This window comes from Boleophthalmus pectinirostris, unplaced genomic scaffold (assembly GCF_026225935.1).
Source record: "Boleophthalmus pectinirostris isolate CB_2022bp ecotype Guang Dong unplaced genomic scaffold, ASM2622593v1 HiC_scaffold_16, whole genome shotgun sequence".
Classification (NCBI taxonomy): Eukaryota; Metazoa; Chordata; class Actinopteri; order Gobiiformes; family Gobiidae; genus Boleophthalmus; species Boleophthalmus pectinirostris.
The window spans coordinates 3,318,001-3,345,083 of NW_026571095.1; the positions used below are offsets into that span (position 1 = coordinate 3,318,001).

At 40.7% G+C, this 27,083-nt stretch overlaps 1 protein-coding gene across 1 annotated transcript in view; it reads left to right on the forward strand.

Annotated features, from left to right (window-relative positions):
• myo10 (myosin X) overlaps positions 1-27,083 on the forward strand; it is a 235,114-nt gene that overhangs the window by 110,717 nt on the left and 97,314 nt on the right. The window contains 1 exon segment of the mRNA XM_055151493.1: positions 8,631-8,789. Within this exon segment, the coding sequence (XP_055007468.1) occupies positions 8,631-8,789 (159 nt within the window).

Consider the following 27,083-nt stretch of genomic DNA (forward strand, 5'->3'; position numbering starts at 1 on the left):
AATACAGTAAGGTGGGCTGGTGACAGTGTGGACATTATGTGTGTGTGTTTGTGTGTGCATATGCATGTGTGTGCGTAGGATAGACTGTCTATTTGGATGATTTACTGGCGACCTGTATTATTACTAGTTAATTTGAGTATTGAAAATAAGTGAAGTATGTATAGGAGCTTTGCCTCAGATCCCCCAACCGTGACGACTGTAGTTTTGCGAGGATTCTTGTAGTTCGAAGGGATGTAGTCAAAGCTTGGGCTGCTCAAACTATAAATCGCTGCGGGAAACACTTCATTTATTCAATTGCAGATGTTACGGCAGTAAAAACTGACATTGTAACTAGCAGGGTTACCTCTCCAAACCTGGTAATGTCTCTGCTTTTCACCATGGAGACAGATAAATGTAATGCTTTAACAGTTTGAAACATTCCAAGCTAATCAATAGGGTCAGTCCATATGAAATCAGCAGCCCTCCCCTATGAGCCATCTCAAATTTTTGAAATGACCAAATAAAAGAATCTAAAGTTTTAGCTCAATCCCTTGAGTCGTTCCTGAGTTATGGCTCGTTGAAATTTTGGGGCCATGCTCACTTTTTCTGAAGCCTTAATTTATAAACATGTTTGAGAGACCAGAACTTCATAAAAATTCTTGGTCATAGATTCTGAATCTGTTGTCAAATATTGAGTGTCTTTATTAAGATCGCACATTTGGTTGCCGCTCAATTTTTTTTTTTCCAATTTTTGAGGTCCAAGATCTCTTTACTCCAAGCAGATATTTACAAACTAACTGTTGAACCTGAATATTTAATGAATGACCATTTCTGACAACAATCTCACACTTTTCTGAGCTTTCATGTGGACGGTGTAGAGTCACAGACCAAATGTGATCTTTTTGGCCCCTTCTTTGGAGCCTCGGTTCCCCATGTGGACACAGTTAGATGTTGATCAAATTTTGGCATATTCTGATTAGTTTAAAGTAATAAAAACATCTACTATTACCTTCCTTCATTTCAATAATAGCAATAACACAAATGTTCAGCTTCCTAGCTCTATTTTTTATGAAGTTCTGGTCTCTCAAACATGCTTATAAATAAATTAAGGCTTCCAAAAAAGTGATCATAGCCCCAAAATTTCAATGAGCCATAACTCAGGAACGACTCAAGGGACTGAGCTAAAACTTTAGATTCTTTCATTTGGTCATTTTAGATTTTTTTTTAATTTTTTTTTTTCAGCCAAATCTGAGATGGCTCATAGGGAAGATTCCTTGAAAACTGATTTCATATGGACTGACCCAATACCATATCCATGGAGACAATCAAGCAGCATGCCCTCCACCAGAAAAGTTACATAGTGCTTTGGGTGACCAGACGTCCCTGTTTACCCGGGACAGTCCCAGTTTTGAGCCCTGTGTCCCTTATCCCAGCAGATTTATACAAAACCAGTGATTTGTCTGCATAAACTGTCATTTGTTTAAGTAAAATACAGAAAAGCTGCTTAAAAACGACCAAAACAAAGAAAATGTGACTATACCACACACATGTCTGCTCACCTGTTCGTCATGGAGGGTCTCTGCAGAACAGTTTTCCTTAATTACAGACTCGTGCCACAATTTTATTATTACCAACCACCAAAAAACCAGGAATGTCCCAGTTTTTTATTTTGACATTCTGGTCACCATAATAGTGCAGACAAAACAAAACAAAAGTAGTGACACCCCCTCAACACCACACTGTTTGTTTCCCGTCAACACGCCTGACGCCTGAGACAAACAGCTTCCACCTGAAATCCTTTAAACAGTGTAAAGGTGAAGAGTTGTGTCCTCAGACTGACACACGCCGCATCAATCATAGGAGAGGGATGTTCCAACTTATTTCTCCCTGAGTTTTGTCTGCAGGCTCTCCCCCTCCTGCTGAGAGATGTTAATGTGACAATCTGCTCCCAGTTAACCCTGTGACTGTTCCCCCCGGGCCGCGCTGCATCATGGGAAGTGTCTGTTTGCGCACAACCCTCTGCATTCTTGAGGACATGCTGGAGTCTCGCGGTGTTTATTTTAAAGTGATATGATACAGTTACGGTAATGCTGGCCTCACTTGTCCCAGGACTTTCCTGCCAATGTAAGCAGTAATAAGTACATGAATTCCTGAATGTTGACAATAATACTTTAAATGTATTTCTGTCACTAACCATCTATCACTTGTAGTCAGTGGTGGAGTTAGCAATTTGGGGGCCCTAGGCGAACTTGAGTTTAGTGCCCTCACTATAATGCACTATTTTGTTTTTGTTTTTTTGTTTTTTGTTTTTTTTTGTTTTTTTTGTTTTTGTGTGGGTTTTTAAAATATGTATTGTTTTTCCCATTGTTCATGAGACCTGCACATCTGTATTTGAATTAGAGCAGGGGTGGGCAAACTGCGGCCCTTTAAACCTTTTAAATCCAGCCCTCCGAACTTGAATAAATTACAACAATAAACCTTGTTGATGTTTTTTTTTTCCTGCATTTCTGGCGTTTCCCAGTAGATGGCGCACTATTATTTTGGCCACAATGCTTTATGGGAAAGTATTCTTTGAGACTAGCTAATGACAGGAGTCATTTTCAGGCGGTGTATTCGGACCATGAGTGAGGTAGTGTTCAAGACATAAGGCTGCACTGTTTCCATTTTGAGTAGGTTTAAAGCAAAGTCAAAAGATTTATAGACGTTGTATTACAAATCTTAACGCATGGAACGTGTTAAGGATCTGGTTTTCTTGCACACGAAAGTGTTTATGCACGTAACCTGGTGGCATGGGCTCTATTTGTCAAAGACATCTAAGCGCTCAGGACTCATGCTCACCTGTGGTGTGCAGGGGAGCTGACCTCATTCACTTTTCATGTCTTCTGAAACTTACATGTTCTGAAGTTGCAGCGCGTAGTGCAGATTACGTCCTACATGAGCGTAAATACAACTGCAATGGAGCCGGGCTCTTAACACGTCATGTCCTGTCCTGTCTCCTGTCAGGCCCTTCAGTCAAATTTTAGAACCCTATGTGAAAGTTTGCCCACCCCTGAATTAGAGTATATTAGAAACTTGTCTTAGTCTAATGAGGTTCATTTGGTTTTCCGATAATTTGTTATTAGATTCTTTTTTCAGACTAAGAGTTTGTTTTCATACCTGACAGTTTGGACTGCTCACCAACGCTCTTCCTCAGAGTGGTCACATGATGTTGTCGTGTGACGTGTGACATATAAATCAGTTGACCGGACACGCCACAGCAACATCACATGACTCTGAGGAAGAGTGTAGTGAGCAGTCCAAACTGTCTGGTATGAAACAAACTCTTGGTCTTAAAAAGAACCTAATAGCATATCATTGTCTTAGTTCAGTCACTAGATAACCAGAGCTGAAAGTCTTTTTTTTTTTTTTTTTTTTTTTTTTTTTTGCTAGTACAATTAATATTTTTGTTTACATCCATTATATATGGTTATGATTATTCTATGATTATGTTCAGATCAGGGTCAAGCTGATGAGTCCATTCCAACATGAAAGGAGGCAATGCTTTGACATTTAAAATAGATTTGATAATCAGATCGTATTTTGGTGGTGTTTTCTACTCTCATTTAATGTCATATTGAGAGAAAATCAAATTGCTCTGAGGCCTTGGCCATTGTTTTGGGGGCCCTAAGCGGCCGCCTACTGTTGCCCAATGGTAGCGCCGCCTCTGCTTGTGGTGACCTGATATTGTCTACAGTTTAGTGTTGTCGTGATACTAAAATTCCATACAAAATTTTGATACTAAAAGGAAAAGACTTATACCCAGTACCAGTTATTTCTATGCTGCACTGATAAAAACACTCTTATTTGCTTAAAATACAATGTAGTTAACACAAAATATTAGCAGTAGGGATGTAACTAGGGGTGTGCAAAAATATCAGAATATCGATATATCGTATCATTTAATGTTGATGATACAGTATCGATATCATGGGCTACTGTATCGATATTTCACCAAGAGTATTTTTAGGTGTGTTTTACTAAATTATTTTGTTACAGTGCTACAGTTTTGTTGCTTGTGGAGTGAAAGGAAACTCATTTATGCGACACATTTGATATTTTTACTGTTTTGATGATTAAAATGTTTGTGTTTCATATGAACTTTGCACAAGAAATAATTTAACAAAGCCTTTTAGTATCACAGCCATGATTTAGCCTTTATTTTTTATTGAACCGTATCGAATCGATTTGAAATATATCATATCGAATCGAAAGTGCACTGTATCGAGATATGTATCGTATCGTGGCCTGTGTATCGAGGTATGTATCGTATGGACAACTCCTTAATGATACCCAGCCCTAGATGTAACAGTAACTAAATATCGTGATATCGTATCGTCAAAGTTCTCACAATAATATCGTGGACCATCACAAAATTTTGAATTAAAAGTCTCTTTGCTTAAATGAAGATGAATTATGAATGCAACAATTATGGTGCAGCAATAGACAGAGGGAGAAAAAAAGAGAGAGAACTACATAGACCATGATCCTTTGCTCCATTTCCGTGCAGACTACAAGAAGAAATAACAGTTCTAACACTTTTAAGTCTTAGTTCTTTGGATTAAGTCTTGTCAAGGCATTTTAAGAGGAAAAAGGAACATATTCACAGTTTTGTTAAACTCCACAAAATATGGCAATAAATATCGTACCATGAGATGTATATTGTGAAAATATCGCACTGAGGGATTTGGATATTGTTACATAATCATAACCTAATCATGAGCCTCCCCACCATATTGTGAACTTTCCCACGATATCGCAATAAATATCGTACCGTGTGGTTCATACCGTGATGATATCGTATCATGAGACTTGGATATCGTTACACTCCTAATTAGCAGCACTTTATTTAAGATCACTATGTGGTCTTACACTTGGGTTATATAGATCAAGATCACAAATTATTCTTTTTAATATATAGTCAAGCTAAACAAAACTAACTCGCTTATATGTTCCTGGATGTCTCAAAATTTGCATCAGTTCTTCCGTTTATGTTCTTCTAAAGACGCATTGTGTAACTTTTCAGGTGGAGGGTCTGTCTATAGCTCAAAAATAACTAGAAAAACAGACATTCTGACTGAGCTGACTGAGCGGGGCCTCCTCTAGTCTGTTTCATCAGACGATTTCACTTTGTAGAAACCATCTGACATCGCAGCATTAGGATTTGTTCCCTCGACTGTAGGCGGGTACTTTTTTTATTTAACCAATTGCTGCTATTTTCGTTGTGACGTATGTAATGCGTCGCTAACGGGGCCCAAATCCCGTAGGAAGAAGGGCAAACGTCTTTCCCCTTGATAAAATTTAACAAACATTCTCTTTATTCCAGCTTTAAATCCTCGATCTCGGGAATCGTTGGCAACACAGAATATATGGCTCTTTGCTGATTGGCTGGTGCCCGAACTCGCACTTCCAGGGTTCTTGCAAACTGTCTAGAGTATTTTGATTCCTGACCTAGTCACTGGAGAGAAATGAAATTGAGCGGAAGCACTAAGACTGCGTTCAGACTGCAGCCTGAAGTGACCCAAATCAAATTTTTTGACTTCGATGTTCCTGTATCTGCTCTTTTAATGTCAGTCTGAACGACACAGATCCGATTTTTTCAAATGTGACCCAGGACACTTGGATATGTGCTCCTGAAACTGATACATATCTGATCTTTTGACATGTGACTTCAGTCTGAACGGTCAAAGTGCATTCATCCACCTACACGTTATCAACAAGACACAAACGTCACTATTCTGCACTGAAGTAGGCGAAAATTGTTAATGAACTCTGTGTCACTGAAGCGAAGCACATCACCACTCATCACTCTTGGCTCCGTCTCCACATCCACACGTTCCTTTTAACGGACGTCGCTGCCGCTGCCCCACAAAACACCACGGCCAAAAACCTCGTCCTTCTCCTTCTCAATCTCCTCCTTAAAACAAGTAAGTTGTTCATGTTCTGGCTCCGGTACGAGAGGAACTTTAAAATCTCCAGGTGCTCAATGCTGCATCCATGTTTGGACAACTTCCGTAAACACAGAGCACGCTCGCTGCCGTTGACATCGTCGTGTCTCCAGTGCACATGCGGGACACTTTCGGGCTGTTTAATGTTCACACAGGGGATCACATATAAGTGGCATTTAATTGGAAATGTGAACGACCTCGCAAAAACATCGGATTTCCCCAAAAAATCTGAATTGTGCATTAAGTCCTGCACTCTGAACGTAGCCTAAGTGGTGCCAGCCTGTCTAAGTCTTCTCTCCACAGATCTGACCTGTAACTTGATCTGGTTTGGTCTCCATGAAGATCGAAAGGTTTAATACCACACTGTGAAACATTCCAGACAAAACAATAACGTCTCCATAGAGAAAAGTTACACAATGCACCTTTAAGTACGAAGACTTTAGTTTGTGTGTCGTTAAGTGTGAGAGATACAGTTTTGATACAGATTTGAGCCTTTTTTAATATCGTTTTGTACATTTTTTGACAGTCATGTGAGTCTGTGTAGTAGTTCTAAAACCTGTCATCAGCCCAAATCAACATTTATTCCCATTCCCTTAGAGGACATTTTAAGTCTTGTTGTAACACGGTCTTAAAGTCTCCTATGGCTTCCTGTGGACAGTCTAATGTAAAGTCACCTCTCCTCCACCTGCCATCTGTCTGAAACGTGAGAGCTCGGGAGTTTTATCACCGCACCAAAGAAAGTGAACAGCCGACAAAGCACTTCCTCCAGTATGTCAGCGTTTATTAGGACAAAGACCCCAGAACATGTGTTTTTGTATTTACACCACTCAGTCACGGCACATTCGGTTTAAAATGAGTGTAATACTGATACTTTTCACTGTTGTCGTGTACTTTAAGTGTTATTTTAGGGATTCAAATGTTCAAAATATCCTTGAGCAAAAGCGGCAGTGTAATGGATTAGGTTCAGATGGATTGAATCATCTATGTCTGCGAGTATTTATTTATTTTTTGCTTATTTACTGAAAATGCTTAACAAAAACACAGTGTTCTTAGAAAGTTCTTAAGAATGTAGTCAGGTGAATGGGCCGGTCTAAGATTTTCTATAAATAAGAGCCTTGTTTCTGTACAAATGCCCTACCAAATCCCCTAAGAACAATGAACAGACTTCGTATTCCTATAAGAAACGTGAATTAAACTGAATAGAGTGAATTGTACTTGTTATTGTGAACATAGCTTAAAGGTGCACTATGTAACTTTTCGGTTAAGGGTTTGTTACGTGCTTCTTTCTATGGATATTTGCTCTCATCATTGCTCTGCCTGGAAGTGTGACATTAAACAGCTCTACTTTACATTGATTCAATTACACGTGGTTTTATAGCTTTTAAATACCTAGAAAAACAACATTCTGACCAGGCCTGTAACGATAATCAATAAAATGATTAATTGTACGATAACTTTTAACGAGCTCGATAACTTTTCCAGCCACGATAAATTCTAGTTGCATGCTTGTTTGTTTTCCTCGCTCTCTCTCACTCTCAAAGAGACTGAATGTTAGAAGTCCTATCGCTCTCTGACTCCTCTCGTTTAACAAGTGTAATGATGCTTGAACCATCATGGTGCACTAGCAACACAAGCTAGCGCCGCTGTCAGAGTAACAAAACAGTTCATCTCCGTTCATCGCCAAAAGTCACGATGCCAAATCAACACTGGTGAGCGGGACACGTCTCAACAGCCACATGCGTCAAATTCAGCGAGTGCGTAAATAAGGAGAAGAAATGTCCCAAACCCCAACAGCCGATATAAACCCAAACCCGAGCGACAACTAGCCCTGCCCCCGGGAGAACCTGAAATCCTGAAACCGAACCGACACAACACCAGACAGGACAGAGGCTCCCTCATAGAGAAACAGGATCCTGTGTCGCAGGTTAATACGAACATTTAAATGACCAAAATGACGAGGCTCACAGCAGCAGCCACAGAGAGACGAGACATAATACACCAATGTAAGTCAATCACTAAAATCACTTTTAAGGACAATTTTGTTACAGAGACTTAATAATCCATTTTATTTATTGCTTTGGTTGTGTTTGGTTCAACAATGGTTTATTCAAGTGCATTTTTGTGAACAAGTCCTCGCTGTCAGTCAGACTACATTAGACTAATCCTATGTTTAGTCTGTTTTATTTAGGCCTATTGTTTTCAGTTGTCGTACAGTTCCTGTGTTAAATGTTCTTTAGAAAGTAAGGTTTATTGATCACTGAGAGGATGTATTTGCATTTTTATTCCATGGTCATTATATTAGTTGAAATTGGTCTCAAAATATCAATATTATCGTTAATCGCAATTAATTCTTGGTCAATTAATTGTCCAGCAAAATGTGTTATCGTTACAGGCCTAATTCTGACTGTGATCAGGGTCGTCTCTCCATAGATCTGACTTGTAACTTAGTCTGGTTTGGTCTCCATGAAGATAGAAACTGAGAGAACTGTGAAACATTCCAGACTAAGTAATGACATCTCCATAGAAAAAAGCATTTGACAGACCCTCCACCAGAAAAGTTACACAATGCACCTTTAGATGGTCCTGGTCAAGGTTCAGGGCTGAAGAAAAGTGCTCCAGGTTTGATCTAAAGCCCATTTTAACCATGTGTGTTCCCTGTGTGTTTAGGTGTACACGTATAAGCAGAACGCCCTGACCCGTCAGAAGGTGCAGCCGATGCACGTGAGCTCTGTGCGCTCTGTGGAGGACATGTCTGCTCTGGATGACCTGCACGACGGAGCCATCATGTACAACCTGTACCTGCGCTACCAGCAGCGCCTCATCTACGTGAGTCTCTACACATCTGCACTTTTACTCTTGGCTGTTTGTGATGACATCAGAGTGTATCATTTAATAACAGCATGAATCAGACCTGGGCATCTTAGCATCTGGTCATTGGTCTGTTTTAAACCCTGCTCAAGCTTTTGATGATAATTCTTACAAAATAGTCTTAGAATACCATAGTGTTTATTTTACACACATTAGCTTAGGAACATTTGTTACACCAGTGATCACATGGTGATCTCATGGTCTGGTCCTGGATTTGAATAAGGCCTGAACTGTCTGAGACTGGACTTCTGGACCTGGTGGAGCAGAAACACCATCAACACCACCACTGCTTTAGAGACTCCCAAAACCATATGTTCCTTTATATCAGGAGTGTCAAACTCAAATTCACAGAGGCCAAAATGAAAAACTGGGACGAAGTCATAGGCCAAACAAAATATTTATTGAAAAATTTCAACAACATCTGCATGTTTTCTCTTCTTTCTAGATATGTAATGTTAAACCTTTTCTTATTAAAATAAATGTTTAATAATAGTTTTGCTTAAACATTGAATCCAGAACAAGCATCATATAAAATAATAACAACATTTTAAATAAATAATGTCTCTATAGTCTATCTGTAGCCGGTGGGCAGCTCTAATACAGATTTGATATGATCTTGTGGGCCAAATATAATTATATTGCAGGCCAAATTTGGCCCTGGGCCAAGGCGTATTTGTCCTGAACCTCACAAGTGTATCAAGATGTGAACTAAATCAGATCTGTGGAACATAAGTGTCTTATGTGCAGCTGGACTGTGACAGTTTTACATGGTTCTATAATAGTTAAACCCTGTCAATGAATTTAAAAATCATGAGGTCATATATTTCCAACTGTTGATCATTCTTGCTTCTTGCTATCATATTTTGTTACCAGTTAGTTTTTCTTTTATTCACGTGTCCTATTTCTTACAATGGTCCCAAACTTTCTAAAGGCAGTGTCTGAAAGGAAATTAAGTGAAATCTGTTGGAAATATTTCACTATTTGTTCTTTGTCTGATTTTTCAAAAACAAACAGCGAGAAAAACACATTCCTTCCAAGATAGCTGGTGATGCAGTTTAGGAAGCGCGCCGCTGTGTTCCCAGATCATATTGTCGTGCCCTTTGACCTCCGAGTCATTTGGAAGGCCTTGAATCTGAGCGGTGGCTTCACAGTCGGCTGCTTCTAATAAACTCCCTACCCACAATGCTTTGGACAGATACCTGCAGGGAAGTCCCGTTTAATCTGCACATTCCACAACATCGGGAAGGACATGACCCGCTCCTCTGCACCTTTTGGCTTCGAGATCTGAACTTTAGATGACATTCTGGACTTCCCATACATCTCTGCTGACTTTGGATGATAATGAGCTGTTTTAGAATCTGAAATGATTTTGGTTTAATCTTTAATTCATCCAGAAGCTGTCCAAAATGACTTGAGCATAACAGTGGAAACATCTTTATTTAAAACGGTGTCCGCTGGGGTGTTCTGCATGTATCTCTATGGTGGAATCTGCATCGCTTCCATGTGTTTTTGTTTTCAGACATTTGACTTATTTCCAAAATGTGAGTGGCTGCGTAGAACATTATGCCGCTGGATTTTCCCAGAGCGTCACTTTCCCTCCTCTCTGCAAATTATCGCTTAATTAGCCTTCAATTATGTGAAATGGCTGAATATTTACACGGCTGGTCAATGTGTCGAGGTTTTAACTGTTTCCACGTGTGCAACAAGAGCTAAATCATTTCACTTCACAACGTCCTCCGGCTCTAATCATCTACAAATGTACTGACGCCAAAATGTTTTTTTCAACTTTTCTGGTGGAGGGTTTCTGGTGTTATTTCTTTGCCTGGAATGTTCCACAGTAGGGCATTGAACATATCTTTACCCTTACCCTTGCATTTGTTCAATTTCAGGTGTTTTACAGCTCAAAAATACCTTAAGAAATGTGAATCCATACCATGCACAGGCTTGCTTCTCCATAGATCTGAACATTAACCTGTCTCCATTATGATTACCAAGTTCATTTACATCAGGGGTGCTCAATATGTCGATTGCGATCTACCAGTCGATCGCCAAGGTTGTGTGGGTAGATCGCCGTGTCTCGTCTCGGACTCAGTTTGGACTCGGTCTTGTCTCTCACTCGAGGTCTGACACTCAACAAGTGTGATCATATTTCATTCCGGCCGCTGCTGTTGGTAATAAACTTGTAGCGGGTGCAGGAGCGTGTGGGGCGTCTCAGTGCAGCCTGTGCGCTCATTTGAAACCCGCGGAGACTCTACGGCACATCACAAACACACACGCTCCCTATGCACGGCTCGTCTGCGACAGCGTGTGCCCTCGTGTACCAGCGTGCATCACAGGGCAGGTTCAACTTCCTAAACATCCTACCTGTCCATCTGCCTCACGTCAGCACGCCGCCCCTCGCCTTTTCACGCTCTCGCTCCTTCCTGCGTACAGCCAACACAAGCCCCTCCCACAGTGCGGCTGATTAGAAGAACAAGACCAAACGTGAAGCAAAAACCAGTCTAAATTTGTGTTCCAGTGTTGGCACAAAGCAGGTCTACAGCATAGAGCGGATCTACAGAACAGACCTACTGCCACATTTGGCTGAAGTTTGTCTAACAAAAGTGCACAAATGCATCTGTGTTTGTCACGATGTGCGTTTGGTTTGGTAAACGTGCAGAGGCTGGTAAATATCACTGCAAAACCAGAAAAGAATGTAACTCCAGTTTGGAACTTTAAAAAACAGGTTTAAAAATCTTCCTTCACTTTTTTCACAGTTTTGTGTAAAGTGCCAGAGGAAGTTCTCTTAAAGAAGAGGTTCTCAAACTGTGGGTGAGGGTCCAAAAAAGGGGCACAGAGTGTTTCAGTGCAGTTTGCTTGGCTTTGTATTAGGTAGATCTTTATGACTTGGTCATTTTGTAAGTAGCTCACATGCTGAAAAAGTGTGAGCACCCTGATTTACATAATGTGAAAAAATCAAGGTAAAACAGTAACATCTCCATGGAAACAAGGAGGTGGCGGACCTTCTACCAGAAAAGTTACACAGTGCACATTTAAGTTGCTGATCACAAGTTGACCAGAGTTTTCATAGTTTTGTCAACAGGCAGAAATATCTCACTGAAACTTTAAAGCTTAAGTCATTTCAAAAGTTGTGTACATTTTTGAAATCCTTTCCATTCATTCAGGTAAAGTTATGAAGACAAAAACAATTGGTAAAGCATAAAGATCCACTGTGTGAATTTTTTCTAGTAGTCTTCATAAAGAATAAAGGATGGCTGTTTGCCAGGAATATTCCACAGTACGGCATTCATAGGGTGACCACATTTTCAAAATAAAACACTAGGACATCCCTGGTTTGTGGTGGCTGGTAATCATAAAATTGTGAAACGACGAGTGCGTAATTAAGGAAAATTGTTCTGCACCCAACACTAATGTGAGTCAGTATAGTCACTTTTTCTTTGTGTTTTTAAGCAGCTTTTCTGTGTTTTACCTGAACAAGTGTCAATGAATGTTTCTCTTTACTGTTGGCAGGATCAGATTGGTCAAAAATACAGACACCTGGGACATTTCTAGTATAAAACCGGGACAAATCACTGGATTTGTATGAATCTGCTGGAACAGGGGACACAGGGCTCAAAACTGGGACTGTCCTGGGTAAATATGGACATCTGGTCACTCTAGGCCAGGGGTGTCCAAACTTTTTTCACAAAGGGCCACAAATCTAAACACAGATGAAGCAGAGGGCCAATCAAGGGCCGCATAGACAGCTCAATACAGTGAATAATTGAAATATGTGCATGTTAGAATGACCTTTTATTCTTATTTTCTTATTTCTTATTTTATTTATTTGTAAAGGGACAGCACATATTAATGAACATTAAAAATGTAAATATGTAAAGATTATAGCTAACGTGGCTAATTTCCACCTTCAGTCCCTCGGCAGGTTGATGTAAAATTATCTACAGGACAAAGGAAAGTACAGCAACAATCACACAAAAGTACACAACACCAGCACACTCACTATACACACAGCACACTCACTATACACACAGCACACTCACTATACACACAACACACTCACTATACACACAGCACACTCACTATACACACAGCACACTCACTATACACACAGCACACTCACTATACACACAGCACACTCACTATACATACAAGTAGTTTCAAACTGTTCATTTGAAGTTAAAAGTTAAAAGTTTAAGAATTAAACTTTTAACTCTTAAACTTTTAAGAGTTATTTGGGCCAATTCACCTGGAAGCCTGAGGGCCAAGAAAAATTTGTCTGAGGGTCGCATTTGGCCCACAGGCCATAGTTTGGACATGTCTGCTCTGGGTGTTCATCTTATCTGGCCTATTTGGGCAACACCAGCATTACCATGTGTATAGATATTTGAATAAGCAATAAAAACTAGTCATAAAATTAAAAAGAATAAATACAAGATAGATAAGTTTGATTACATATCCTATTGTGCAACGTTCAAGGCAAAGCAATAGCATCTGTTGGTGGTGGACCCTCTCCTGAAAAGTTACGTAGTGAACCTTTAAATGAGAGTGACCAGACTTTACCCAGCACTTTTATCCAAAACTAGTGATTTGTCCCAGTTTTATCCAAGAAATGTCCCAGGTGTCCCTATTTTTGACCAATTTGATCCCAGAATTTTATATTTATATATTTTGTGTTTGTTTAACTAAAATACAGGAAATCCATGTTTGACCATAAGGCAAAAAAATACATCGACAGAAATCCCTCAGATTATACTAAAGCAAAGTGAGTCAAGACTGGACAATGTAACACTGTTTTTCACAATTTTATTTATACCAAACGACCGTCCCAGCCCTGGTGTGTCCCAGTCTGGACTTTTGAAAATCTCGTTCTACTTTAAATAGAAGATTACTACACATATGTTTATCCACGTCTCGGGCTGCGACCCATTTATCTGTCTTGAAAATGGTTATTTAGTTAATACATTCTCGTGCAATAGTTTACAGCCTGAACTCAGCCGCCTCACACAAATACCAGTTGTTTAGACTCCAAGAGCAGCTCGCCAACCACAGGAAGCCGCTCGTTGTTTGTGTGTTAGCTTTGACGCTCTTTCTAAAGACTGTGGTTTGAATGGTTGGACCTGGTGCAGTCTGGGCGCAGGTTTGAACATTAGGAAGACGTCCAAAGCCGAACTAAAACGAAAAAAAAGAAAAGAAAACACGAGACAGACATTTATTCAGCGCTGAGACTACTTTGGTTCAGATTGATTTAAGACTTAAGCCAAGCCCTGGACTTCACAGAGCCCAGCTGAAAAGTCGTTATGTTGTTGCCAAAAGAGCTCAATGGTAAGCGAGCGTTCCTTGGTCAGCTTGCAAATTTGTGCACAAACAATACTAGAGTGTCCAAAGTTTAAAAAGAAGTTACATTTAAAATCATTATCCATATACTGTGAACAGAAATGAATGTGTGTGATGTTATTTTAGTTGGCAGACGGTGAGCTTGGCTTCGGCGTACAGAAACATGACTCACACTTCGAGCTTCTGTTTTTCCATGCTTGTTTCACTGTCTTTCTCTGTCCAAGAAAAAAAGTCAAAGGATTCTATTTTCGTGAGCGACTGACCTAATTTGGAATGTGTTTTGTTGTAAGACGGTAATTTAACCTTTAGTTCTGTACGATTAAGGAAAATAACATGAGAAAACTAGTTCAGTATCATTAGAGTTCAGACTGACCAGATTTTCAACCTCAGAAACTGGGAAACTGGGACACCCTCAGTTTGGGGCGGTAATAATAAAATTTAAGTGCGTAATTAAGGAGAATTGTCCTGCACCGAGTCAGTATAGCCACATTTTCTTTGTGTTTTCCATAATTTTACCTGAACAAATGACAGTTTATGCCTTTCTTCACTGTTGGCGGGGATCAAACTGGTCAAAAATAGGGACACCTGGATTGTTTCTTGTAGCCAGGTTGGTGCCAACTAGTGCCTCTGCTCAATTTCATTTCTCTCCAGCAACTAGGTCAGGAATCAGAATACACTAGACGGTTCTCAAAAAACCCCGAAGTGTGAGTTTGGGCACCAGCCAGTCAGCGAAGAGTCATACATTCTGTCTATTGGCAATGATTCCCGAGGTCAAGGGTGAATTTTATCAAGGGGAAAGACGTTATTACTAGGGATGTAACAATAACTGAAATATCGTGATACCGTATCGTCAGAGTTCTCACAATAATATCGTGGACCATCACAATATATCAAATTACAAGTCACTTTGTTTAAATGAAGAGTTATGAGGCAGCAAAAGACAGAGGGAACTACATAGACCATGATCCTTTGCTCAATTTCAGTGCAGTCTACAAGAAGAAATAACAGTTCTAAACACTTTTAAGTCTTAGTTCTTTGGATTAAATCTTGTGAAGTCATTTTAAGAGGAAAAAGTAGCATATTCACAGTTCAAAATATAACAATAAATATCATACCGTGAGATGTATATCGTGAAAATAGATTTGAATATTTTTACATCCTTAATCGTGAGCCTCCCCATCACGTCATGAACTTTCCCACAATATTGCAATAAATATCGTACTGTAAGGTTCATACCGGGACGACATCGTACTGTGAGACTTGGATATCGTTACACCCCTAATTATTGCCCTTCTTCCTACAGGATTTGGGAAAAGCTTAATATACCAGTTATGTCATGATCAAATAACAGCGACTGGTTAAATGAAAAAAGTACCCGCCTATCTTGGAGCGAATGAATCCTAATGCTGCGAGGTCAGACAGTTTCCGCGAAGTGAAACCGGCTCATGAATCAGGCTATGTTTCCTGTATAAAACTAGAACAAATCAATGGTTTTGCATAAATCTGCTGGGACACGGGACAAACTGGGACTGTCCCTTGTAAATAGGGACGTCTGGTCATCCTATAATGACTATTAATCAAGACTAAGCCAGGACCAACCCAGAACTTGAACCAAGCTTAACTCTTGATCAAACCATGACCTAAAGAGAACCAAACTAACCATCTATAACTTGCGAAAATCAATGGTGGCAGGCTTATTACCTGCTCTGCTCGTCTCCAAGGAGATGTTGTTGCTTTGTTTGGAATATTTCACAGTAAGTCTTTTAAGGTTTCAGTCTAGTATTTACTTAAATATGTGTGTTTTTGCAGGGTTAAAAAAACTCACCTGAACATCCATTCTCCATTCTATAAGTGAGCTCGCCTCTAGGGCTGGGTATCATTAAGAAGTTGCCGATACGATACATACCTTGATACATTGGGCACGATACGATACATATCTCGATACAGTGCACTTTTGGTTTGAGGCGATATATTTCAAATCGATTCAATACGGTACAATAAAAAATAAAGCCTAAATTGTGGCTGTGATACTAAAAGTTTTTGTTAAATTACTTCTTGTGCAAAGTTCATATGAAACACAAACATTTTAATCATCAAAACAGTGAAAATGTTAAATGTGTCGCATAAAAGAGTTTCCTTCCTGTAAACAAACAACAAAACTGTAGCTGTAACAAATAAATCATATTAAAATATACCAAAAAATACTCTAGGCGATATATCGATACAGCAGCCCACAATATCGATACTGTACCATCACATTAAACGATACGATATATCGATATTCCGATATTTTTGCATTCGATGAAATTTTCTTAATCGATCGTCGGAAGAATTAACAATTGATTATCGATTAATCATTAACGTTTTTATATTAAAATGATCATCATTATTATTACTATCTGCACTACTATTCTGCATAAATAAACTCAACTTTGCGACATAAAACGTAACGACTCTAGAGCCACATCAGCTGTTTGACATCATCTGTTTAATTCAGTTTTGTTCAACTCTCACAGAAACAAAACTTAAAACCACATCGCTAATTTGCATAAACTAAGCGAAGATAAAACTACAGCTCTTGTGTCGCTGATGCGGTTCAATTTCTGTTGGATTAAAAGACATGACTCAGGTGAATACAGGTTAGTGTGACCAGATTTGCGTTTGTCAAAACCAGGACACCGTACGGGGGGAGGGAGGTGGGGACTCGTCATCCACATTGAGCGACTCTCACCTGGTAAAACTTTTTCCCACTGGACACAAACATATGTGCTGCTTTGTTCACTGTGCACATGGACTCACACTTGTCCCAAACGCAACGGAAAGTGTGGCATTTCGTGTACAAGTCATTGTTAAATATACATTTGTGCTTCGGTACGTTGCAGACTGACCCACTGTTTGTGTCTCGCTCCTTCTGAGTGCAGAGACACATGTACAGACCTGTTTGGTCATCTGCCTGAAAAGTTACGCAGTGAACCTTTAAGATTTGTGCCTACCATAACCACCAACTACTCTTCCATTTTTCTGCCAACATCACACGTATTTCTATGCCCCGCTTCACACAATGGCTAATTTTCACACAAAGCTCTCGCAACTTTATTGACCCAGGTCCAAAACAAAGAAAGTGGGACACACATTCCCGCCTGGTTCCCGTGTTCTTCTATAGACTAATGAGCACGTCCGGGCACTTTTCTCCTGCACAACACAGAGCGGGGAACATAACGGGGGCTTTGTTTCTCTGCCTCTGCCTCAGACCTAAAGCTTTAATCACATGTGAATGCTCCCGTGCGTATGGTCCGCATTATCCAATCAATCCATCACCAACCTGACCTCCACCGGTCCCTCCCACCGCCCCCGGAGCCAGCAGCCCCGACCCGGCCAGAGGAGTGGAATTTTTGGGTCACGGTGTAAACGAGCCAGAGAGTAGGTTAAGAGACTTGTAAACAGATTGTAGAAGGTCAAGGAAAAATAAGTGAGAATTTGTAAAACATCTGTAACTAAATTTAAATGTGAAAATGGGTCCCTGGCAGAGTCCTGCACGGGTCAATTTTTGGAGACCCGCACCCGCCCGTTAACCTGTGATTATATCAAAGTTAAACCCGCACCCACCCAGACCTGTTAACATTCCGCCCGTTACACGCCCGTGCCTGTAATAAATCACACACAACTTAAAAGTATTCTAACTGAAGCATCCATCAGAATACGAATTGAAAAGTTACGACTTCAAGAATTACAATCACGAAATGAAACGGTTACGCGGCTTGACTGTCATCACTTCACAGGATTTATTTACTGAGCAGAAGAAACATTGATCGAGATGCCGGACTTTTGCGCCCCGCACGTCACGGACTAACCCAGGACTAAACCAGGACTAACCTAGGACTGATTCCAGGACTAAACCAGGACTGAACTAGGACTAAACCAGGTCTAAACCAGGAGTAAACCAGGACTAAACTAAGACTAAACCAGGACTAAACCAGGACTGAAACCAGGACTAAACCAGGACTGAACTAGGACAAAACCAGGACTAAACCAGGAGTAAACCAGGACTAAACTAAGACTAAACCAGAACTAACCTAGGACTGATTCGAGGACTAAACCAGAACTGAACCATAACTAAACTAGGACTAAACCAGGAATAAACCAGGACCCGCGGGTACCAACCTCTGGTCCCTGGGTTCTGTGTCACCCACTCCTGACAGGTTCTGCCAGTGGTTTTGAAGGATGGGTCAAAGGTAGGGCTGAACGCTCTATCGTTTTGGAAAATCGCAATCTCAGACAACACGATTCTGGGAGTATCAAAGCTGCATTTTTTTGCAGTGCTCTTAACTGACCCAGGATTTGTTTCGTAAACTATTTCACACATGTTTGCATCATCAACATCTGTCACAGAAAGAACAACAATATTCCACTGAGTCGTGTCCTTTAGTCTGCACCAGCGCATGAGGAGCAAACTGTTGTTTTTAGAACAAGTTTATACAAATAAGACATGCCGTTTTAAGTTTTGTTTCTGTAAAATGTAAATAAATGTGGCAAAGCTGCATTAAACACATTCTAATCTCAAAAGGGCTGATGTGGCTCTAGAGTGTTTATGGTTTATATGTTGTAAAGTTGGGTTTATTTATGCAAATTAGTAACAGTAATAATAATGATAATGATAATAATGATAATTTTAATATAAAAATGTTAATGATTAATTGAAGACCTGGTTTAGACCTGATTCAGTCCTGGTTCAGTTCTGGTTTAGTCCCAGTTTAGACCTGGTTTAGTCCCGGTTTAGTCCCGGTTTACTCCTGGTTTAGTCCCAGTTTAGACCTGGTTTAGTCCCGGTTTACTCCTGGTTTAGTCCCAGTTTAGACCTGGTTTAGTCCCGGTTTAGTCCCGGTTTACTCCTGGTTTAGTCCCAGTTTAGACCTGGTTTAGTCCCGGTTTAGTCCTGGTTTACTCCTGGTTTACTCCTGGTTTAGTCCCAGTTTAGACCCGGTTTAGTCCCGGTTTACTCCTGGTTTAGTCCCAGTTTAGACCTGGTTTAGTCCCGGTTTAGTCCCGGTTACTCCTGGTTTAGTCCAGTTGGTTTCCCGGTTTAGTCCTGGTTTACCTGGTTTAGTCCCAGTTTAGACCCGGTTTAGACCCGGTATAGTCCCGGTTTAGTCCCGGTTTACTCCTGGTTTACTCCTGGTTTAGTCCCAGTTTAGACCTGGTTTAGTCCCGGTTTAGTCCTGGTTCAGTCCTGGTTTAGTCCTGGTTTAGACCTGGTTCAGTCCTGGTTCAGTCCTGGTTCAGACCTGGTTTAGACCTGGTTCAGTCCTGGTTCAGTCCTGGTTTAGACCTGGTTTAGACCTGGTTCAGTCCTGGTTCAGTCCTGGTTCAGACCTGGTTTAGACCTGATTCAGACCTGATTCAGTCCAGGTTCAGTCCGTATGCAGTGCAAAAGTCCGGCATCTCGATCAATGTTTCTTCAGCTCATAAATAAATAATGTTTGTGAAGTGATGATGTGATTTTTGACAGTAGTAGTCTCGCCGGGAACCTGCAGGTACCGGACCTGGTGCAGGACTCTGGTATAATGCAAGTTTCTGTGATGTTTGCAAATGTTCATGTGCACTGAAACTTGATAAAAAAAATTAAAAAAAAATAAAATAAAAAATCTTGGATGAAATCGAAATTGCAATATCTGCCAGAAAAATCAAAATTCAGTTTTTTCTTAAAATCGTTCAGCCCTAGTCAAAGGTAATGTCTGATTCACTTACTGTCCTCTGCATTTAACTCATCCTTCAGTGCTGTTGTAGAATACATCTCCATGATCTTGAGCTCGTCTTGGTCAGAAGTACCTTAGCTGGACGATTATTGAGTCGCGAGCGTGCCTGGAGCAGACCCCCCGCGGAGAGGCACACACAGTCAACCCTGAAAGACACGAGTGACCTGGGAATTAAACCTGGATCCTTCGTGCTGAGAGGTATTAGAGCTAGTCACTCTGCCACCACGTTCAGCAAACAGACTTCCCAGCAGTGTGTCTATAAGTTTACCTAAAATGGTGCTTTGTCAGAGACACTGTGGATACAAGAAGAAGAGATGAAGAGGCTTGACGGTTCTACTGCTGTGGTGGAGCGTGGAACCCAGACTGTAGAAAAGAGCAGAGAATGAGCTGAGAAGTACAGCTTATGTTTTGTTTATGACTTAAGACGTGACTGGTTGACAGGCAAATGTAATAGACTGTCACTGGTTGATAGAAAATACAGTCGTCCTTTTTAAATTTCTAGATCAATTTCAGCTTCATAAATCATCTGCCTCCACACTGACACAGATGTTTGACTGCAGCGATCCTCAACGTGAAACGCAAAAGGGAAGGAGACATAGTTGGAACTGATTCATGAGCAAATACATGAAAGGTTCCATAGGTCCCCATCCTTCTCTGGCTGTATGTAGAGCATTAGCCATGTATTGGACGCAGACATGAGTGAGTGTGATTGTGTCCAGCTGCTGTGTGGACAGGAGGTCTCACTCCGCACATGAGCGCATTCCACTGTTCTTCTCCTTTTACAAGTCAAACAATAACACTTCCACTCCTCTAAACACAGCCCTGAAACCAGCCCGGAGAGCGCGCGGGGTCTGGGGACTGTCTGCGATTCATGATGATCTCGTTTGACCCAGGACTTGTAAAGGAATGTCACTAGTTTATACTCTAGCTGCTTTTTGTGGTTCCAGGATTATCTGGCTAGATAACGCCTGGCAGTGTTGGGAGTAACGCGTTATAAAAGTCATGAGTTACTGCACCGCATTGCTTTTTGCTGTAACGTAGTAATGTGGCATTACAGGCAAAAAACTGTAATATTTGACTCGGTGCAAATGTCAGTGATGAGCGTTACAATGCTTTTTAACCTGGATTGAAGTGGTGGCTTTTTGGTTTCCTAGATTCCAAGTCCTTGTCCAAGATTAGTCCTGGTTCAGTCCTGGTTTAGACCTGATTTAGACCTGGTTCAGTTCTGGTTCAGTCCTGGTTTAGTCCTGGTTTAGACCTGGTTTAGACGTAGGTTTAGACCTGGTTCAGTTCTGGTTTAGACCTGGTTTAGATTTGGTTTAGTCCTGCTTCGGTTCTGGTTTAGTCCTGGTTCAGTCCTGGTTCAGTCCCGATTCAGTCTTGGTTCAGTCTTGGTTCAGTCCTGGTTTAGTTCTGGTTTAGTACTGGTTCAGTCCTGGTTTAGTTCTGGTTTAGTACTGGTTTAGACATTGGTTCAGTCAGTCCTGGTTCAGACCTGGTTTAGATTTGGTTTAGACCTGGTTTAGTCCTGGTTTAGTCCTGGTTTAGTCCTGGTTTAGTCCTGGTTTAGTCCATATACGGCACAAAAGTTCTGCATCTTCGCACTGTTATTTTGGTGAGAGTAACTTAAAGTGCTGCAATAGTCGAGTAATGTCTTACATTTTACAGTTTACTCCGAAACTGGTATTGATATTTTTCCATATCAGGATTCCCTGAGCTACCACAATCTTATAAAAAAATATATATATATTTTACTTTTCTGAGCTGTTGCTGAAGGTATAACATTGTCCCTCAGTCAAACACACACCTGGAGTTGTATTTTGCTTCTTTCACACTTGTTTGATGGATCTCGTGCTATAAATCCACTTTCCCAGAGCCGTCACAAAACACTTGGTTTGAATTTTCTCAGGATTGTGACATTACAGATAGAGACTCTGCACAGTTTTAAATTATTACTTCATGCTTATATTAATTACTACGTCAGAGAATGTTCCTTAACTTACACTAGTTTTTTTTCTCCTCATGGTAATTCCCGCTGCTGCCAGTAGATGGAGCAATACACCTGAGTCCTCCTGTATTACACCCGTTAAAAACAGAACTAGTTTATTTTCAACAGCTGGCTTAAGTTCAAAGTTATTCTTCAGTTTTCTAACGCATTCCTAACAACAACTAGCATGCTAACAACACACCAGCCTTACTTCCTGTTTCGTGGAGGATTAAAATGCTTTATAATTAGACACAGATGATGCAGGGCGGATCATATTGACCCTGTTTTGACCATATTTCTGTACAGGAGCAAAACAAACTTTACTTAATTATACGCCCCCACAAAGTTTTCTTCTATTGATTCCAGCAGAAGCCCACGAGGGTCACTTCTACGTCTGAACTCACTCGCCTTGTCATTTTGTTGACATCTTTAACATACATATCTCCAGGCCATCTCTCTATACATATTTACATACTTGTTAGTCCGGTGAGTGCACTCTTTGACAGTTGTTTAATTCTGGTCCTTTAAATAAACAGCGTGAAGCTCCCCGTGTGACTCCAGACGGTGCTGACGGACAAACCGGACCAAACGACGGCTGCTCCACTTTCCCCCCGTCCCACACACCGAGGACGGACCCGGGCGCAGGAATGGAAGGCATGTGCGATGGATGAAATCAGGTGTAAATATAGTGCGGCGATACAGGAATAGGAGCAAATGTAGGGCTCAACGATTAATCAAAATTGAAATTGGAGTAGTTGGTCTCGTATCACTGGGCGAGACGGTCTTCACTCATGATACTGTGTCCAAATCTGACAGAGGGGAAAATGAACACGCCATATTCTTTTCAGTTATCTCTGATCAGTGAGAGCAGCTGGTTCATGCTAAAACATACTTTGAAAATGTGTCTGTTTTGTTATGTAGTCCTGCTAGATTAATACATGTAAAAATAAGTTGGGTTCCTAGTAAAAGTTTCCCATTCCATAACATTCCATATGTTTCTGGAAAAAATTGGAGTACCGTATTTTTCCGGCTATAAATTGCACTTTTTTTTCATGGTTTGGGCGTTTCCTGCGACTTATTCTCCGGTGTGACTTATATATTAACATTTTCACACTGAAGCGGTGAGAGGCTCTAGTCTTGTGTGTCAGTATCTGCTGCTCCTATTACTCCTGTACTAGGGATGTCCTGATCAAATTTTTTTGCCCCCGAGTCTGAGTCCTTTGATTTTGATCATCTGCCGATACCGAGTCACGATCTGATACTTCTATAAAACATTATAAAATGAACTAAGAGCAAAGAATAAGATCCAGGATGTGTGGGAGGATCAGATTGTGTTGATTTCAGTGTTTAGTATTTGGGCTGAACTTAGTGTGAAAAATCAAATGTCCAAAACTTTAATTTTATTATTAACTTTTCTAACAATGAACCATCATTGTTAAAAATCTTGACTTTTACCACTTGGAATATGTAACTTAGTAAACTTAATGCACTGGACAAACAGGAACCAGACCAGAACCAGATCAGACCTGAGACTCTGCACAATCTACACTTTGTATATTTGAAAATATATATTTGCATGTGCATTACATTTGAAACATTTAGGCTTGTCTATGAAATCCAAATAATGCCAAATCTTACCAAATAAAAAGGAGATGACAGAAGCCCCACAGCATCTCTCCTGAGCACGGCACGACCCAAAAGTCCCAGAGTAAGTGCACCTCTAGTAGAACAGGCGCTGGGACAGACAGTCACGCTAACTGGACGTTCCTGAGCAAATCCTGCGCCTCAGACACTGTTGTGTCCTGTGTGTTATACACATATATTATTTATCCGATACCTGATCAGCACATAATGTCAGAGTCCAGATCAAGTCCACAGTCACGTGATCAGCGCTGATTTCTGATCACGTGATCGGATCGGGACAACCCTGTCCTTTACCACTGTCACTTCACTCTACTGCGCATGTCTAATGTAGAAAAAGCCACTGTCCTGCTGCACGTAGTGAAATATGTAGCCAAAAACGGTAATTGAGAAGCAGAAAGAAAGTCTGGAGTGAGCAAGAAACTTGTGAGGGACTGGTGGAAAGTGGGGATGGAGAACACAACTTTACGGTAACCAGGTGAGCCATGCAACTTTCCTGAAGTCACTGGATGGATGGACAAAGCCTGGACTTCAGTGACACCGAAACCATCCTGTCGGGATTCAGAAAGGCCGGAATAATTCTAACTGAAACTGATGCTGAGTCTGACGACAGCGACACAGAAGAAGAAACGGCTTTTGGTTTACCTCCGAAGGTCGTGGAGTTGCTCAGAAGTGACACAGAGGATGAAGAATTGAATAGATTTAGTGATTTGGAGTGAGATGGAGAATTTGTTAAACTTGTTCTGTTCTGTTGTTTATGTTATAGTTTATCTGAAGAACTGTTCATATGTGACGTTAACAGTCTGTTGTTCTCTGTTCTATTGTTATTACTAGAACTTGCCTTTCAAGAATGTCCCACAGCAAGTGTCATTTTATTGCTCAGAAAAAAAAACAACTACAAAAAACATGCATTCTGGGTGAAAGTGGACTCACCTCGCCACAGATCTGACTTGTACATGTCCTGGTGTTGGAAACTGTTCTGCACGCAGACAAGGTGATACTTTCCTCCAGAAAATGCTCTAATTCCACTTTGTTAACTGAAATATAAAAATGATTTGCTAAACTACTTGAAATAGTAGTCAGGAAATGTGCAATTACAGATGTTTTCCCTGAGTGGCTCCCCCCTGAGGACGACTTTGTACATGTACAGTACATGAAGCGCCGGTGGATGGACTTGGCCGGGCTGAGCGTGGGCCTATTCTCCTCAGTGGAGCGTGTTTGCACTGATCACTGTCAGATGTGGAGGAAATCTTACCCAGCTCATGGGGCGTCGCGCTCCACCAACACCCGTCTGTGCTCCTCTTTGTTTGGGGAATGCGCTCTGATGATGTCACTTCCTGTCTCAAATACGGTCTGCGTTTCCCACTTTGTAAATCGAGAAGTCTGCTCTGATTTGACAGTTTGAAGTTTATTTGATTTCATTACACCTGTAGCTCACCTGGCCTTTGTTCAGACTCCCCCAGAAACTGTATAAAAAAAGTGGACGGAGTGTGACCCACAGTGTTCAGCTCCAGTCAAATAAAGCTCATCAAGGCTATCAGTTCTAGGAGCGAATTTAGAGATGAGTTTCATATTAGGAATTTATTTACAGACAAAACAGCGAAATAAAAACACCAAGAGCATTTAAAGCGAGTTTAATATGAACATTTTAAGATCAAAATGACGGTTCACAGCAGCAGGTACAGAGAGAGGAGCGACAAATCTTCAATGGGACGTCAACTGGAGCCAGAGTCTATAGAGCTGGAAGCCCCCTCATGCTCACTTCCTATTTGGAACGTGGCGACTAGTGAATTAGCTATGTCCATTTATGAACAGTCATTGGACTCACTGGTCTTGTTCAGAGCAAAGCTGGAACACTGTCAGACAGCAGTAACATAGGCAGCGTCTGGTGGTGATATGTGAGAAAACAACAGAGGCGGGTCCTACAGTCTAATTATAGATGGAAGCTTTAAAGCAAAAGAAGTAGTTCATTTGAAACATTTTTTTCAATTTCAAGAGCTGCTTGTACAATATACTGTATTTTCGGGGCTATTAGTCGCTCTGGATTATAAGACACATTGAATGATCTATTTTCAAACTTTTTTCACAAATAAACCGCACTGGACTTTAAAGGAAACCCAACAGTGTGATGGGTGAGTGGTTTTGTTTGTTTGTTCGTTCACGGTGACTCTGGGCTTTGTTCAGTTGTGGTGTGTAGGGAGGGTGCTGTCTGGGACCAACGGATTGTCGGCGTGTTCACAGTGACTCAGTTGTTCAGTTGTGTCTAGAAGTGGCACATTGCACCCCGCTTTTTTCGGTTCGTTCCTCTGTTCCGTTCCTCGTCGGCGTGGAGTGATGAGTGTGTCTGTGGGTGTGTTTCGCTGTGTGGTCGCTGTCTGCTCCGTGTGTGTTTGTGTGTTCTGCGGGTGGTGCGGCTTTGTAGTTTACTGAAATCGTGCTGGAACAACCGAGTTGATTCATGTATAGGGATTGTGGCGTGCAGTTTTTTTTTTGATGGGTTTAGAGGCTTAAGAGCGCTCCCTATGGTGCGGAAAATACGGTATCTACTGGGACAAGGCGTACTTTGCTCAAATACAAAAACATGGGAAAAATCAGATAAAGGCCCTTTAATGAAAGCTGTAAATATTATCTCAGTCTTACTGTTAGTTACGCACTTTTAAATTTATAGAACTGTAAAAGAGAAATTAGATTTCTGGGTGATTTGCTGGGTTTTATTTGCCATCATAACATTTTATAGAACAGTAATATTGAATACAGATGGGGGCAGCTAAATTAATATTGTTACAATGCAGATTTCTGTTGTTATCATAGACCAGTAGATCTCCACCCCTTTTCAAGTAGCTCGCCAAGGAATTTCAGAATTATATGTATTGTGCTTAATAACTAAAATCTGATTTATTACTTTTGTAAATTGTGCCATATTGATTCCTAACTTGTATAGTAATACAAGGATAATGGTTTATGTTTAATAGGCATCTAAATGTACCCCATCTAAAGCTTGCCATAGCTCTTCTACTTTTTCAATTTCTGTAAAATGAGAAGCTCTCTGGCATTTTCATTTCGTAAAGGTAGACTGTACTGTCATAGACTGTATTAAAAAGTGGACTGTGAGTGAGTGAGTGTGACGTCACCCACAGCATTCAGCGTGGCTCAAATGAGGCTCGCGATTTTTTTGACAGACAAAATGACGAAAAGAAAATTCAGGATCATGTGTCGTGAGATAATATGAACATTTTAAGACCAAAATGACAAGGCTCACAGCAGCAGGTACAGAGAGAAGGGTGACAAATCTTCAATGGAACGTCAATTGGAGCCAGAATCAGAAGGAGCCGGAAGAACCTCTTGGAGAACTTCCTGTATGGCACATGGGGACTAGCACGTTAGCTATGTCCACTCATATATATGGTCTATGGCAGGGGTGTCCAAACTTTTTTCATCAAGGGCCACATATCTAAACACAGACTAAGCAGAGGGCTGATTGAGGGCCATAGACTCATGCTCATTACAGTGAATAATTCAAATATGTGCATGTTTAAC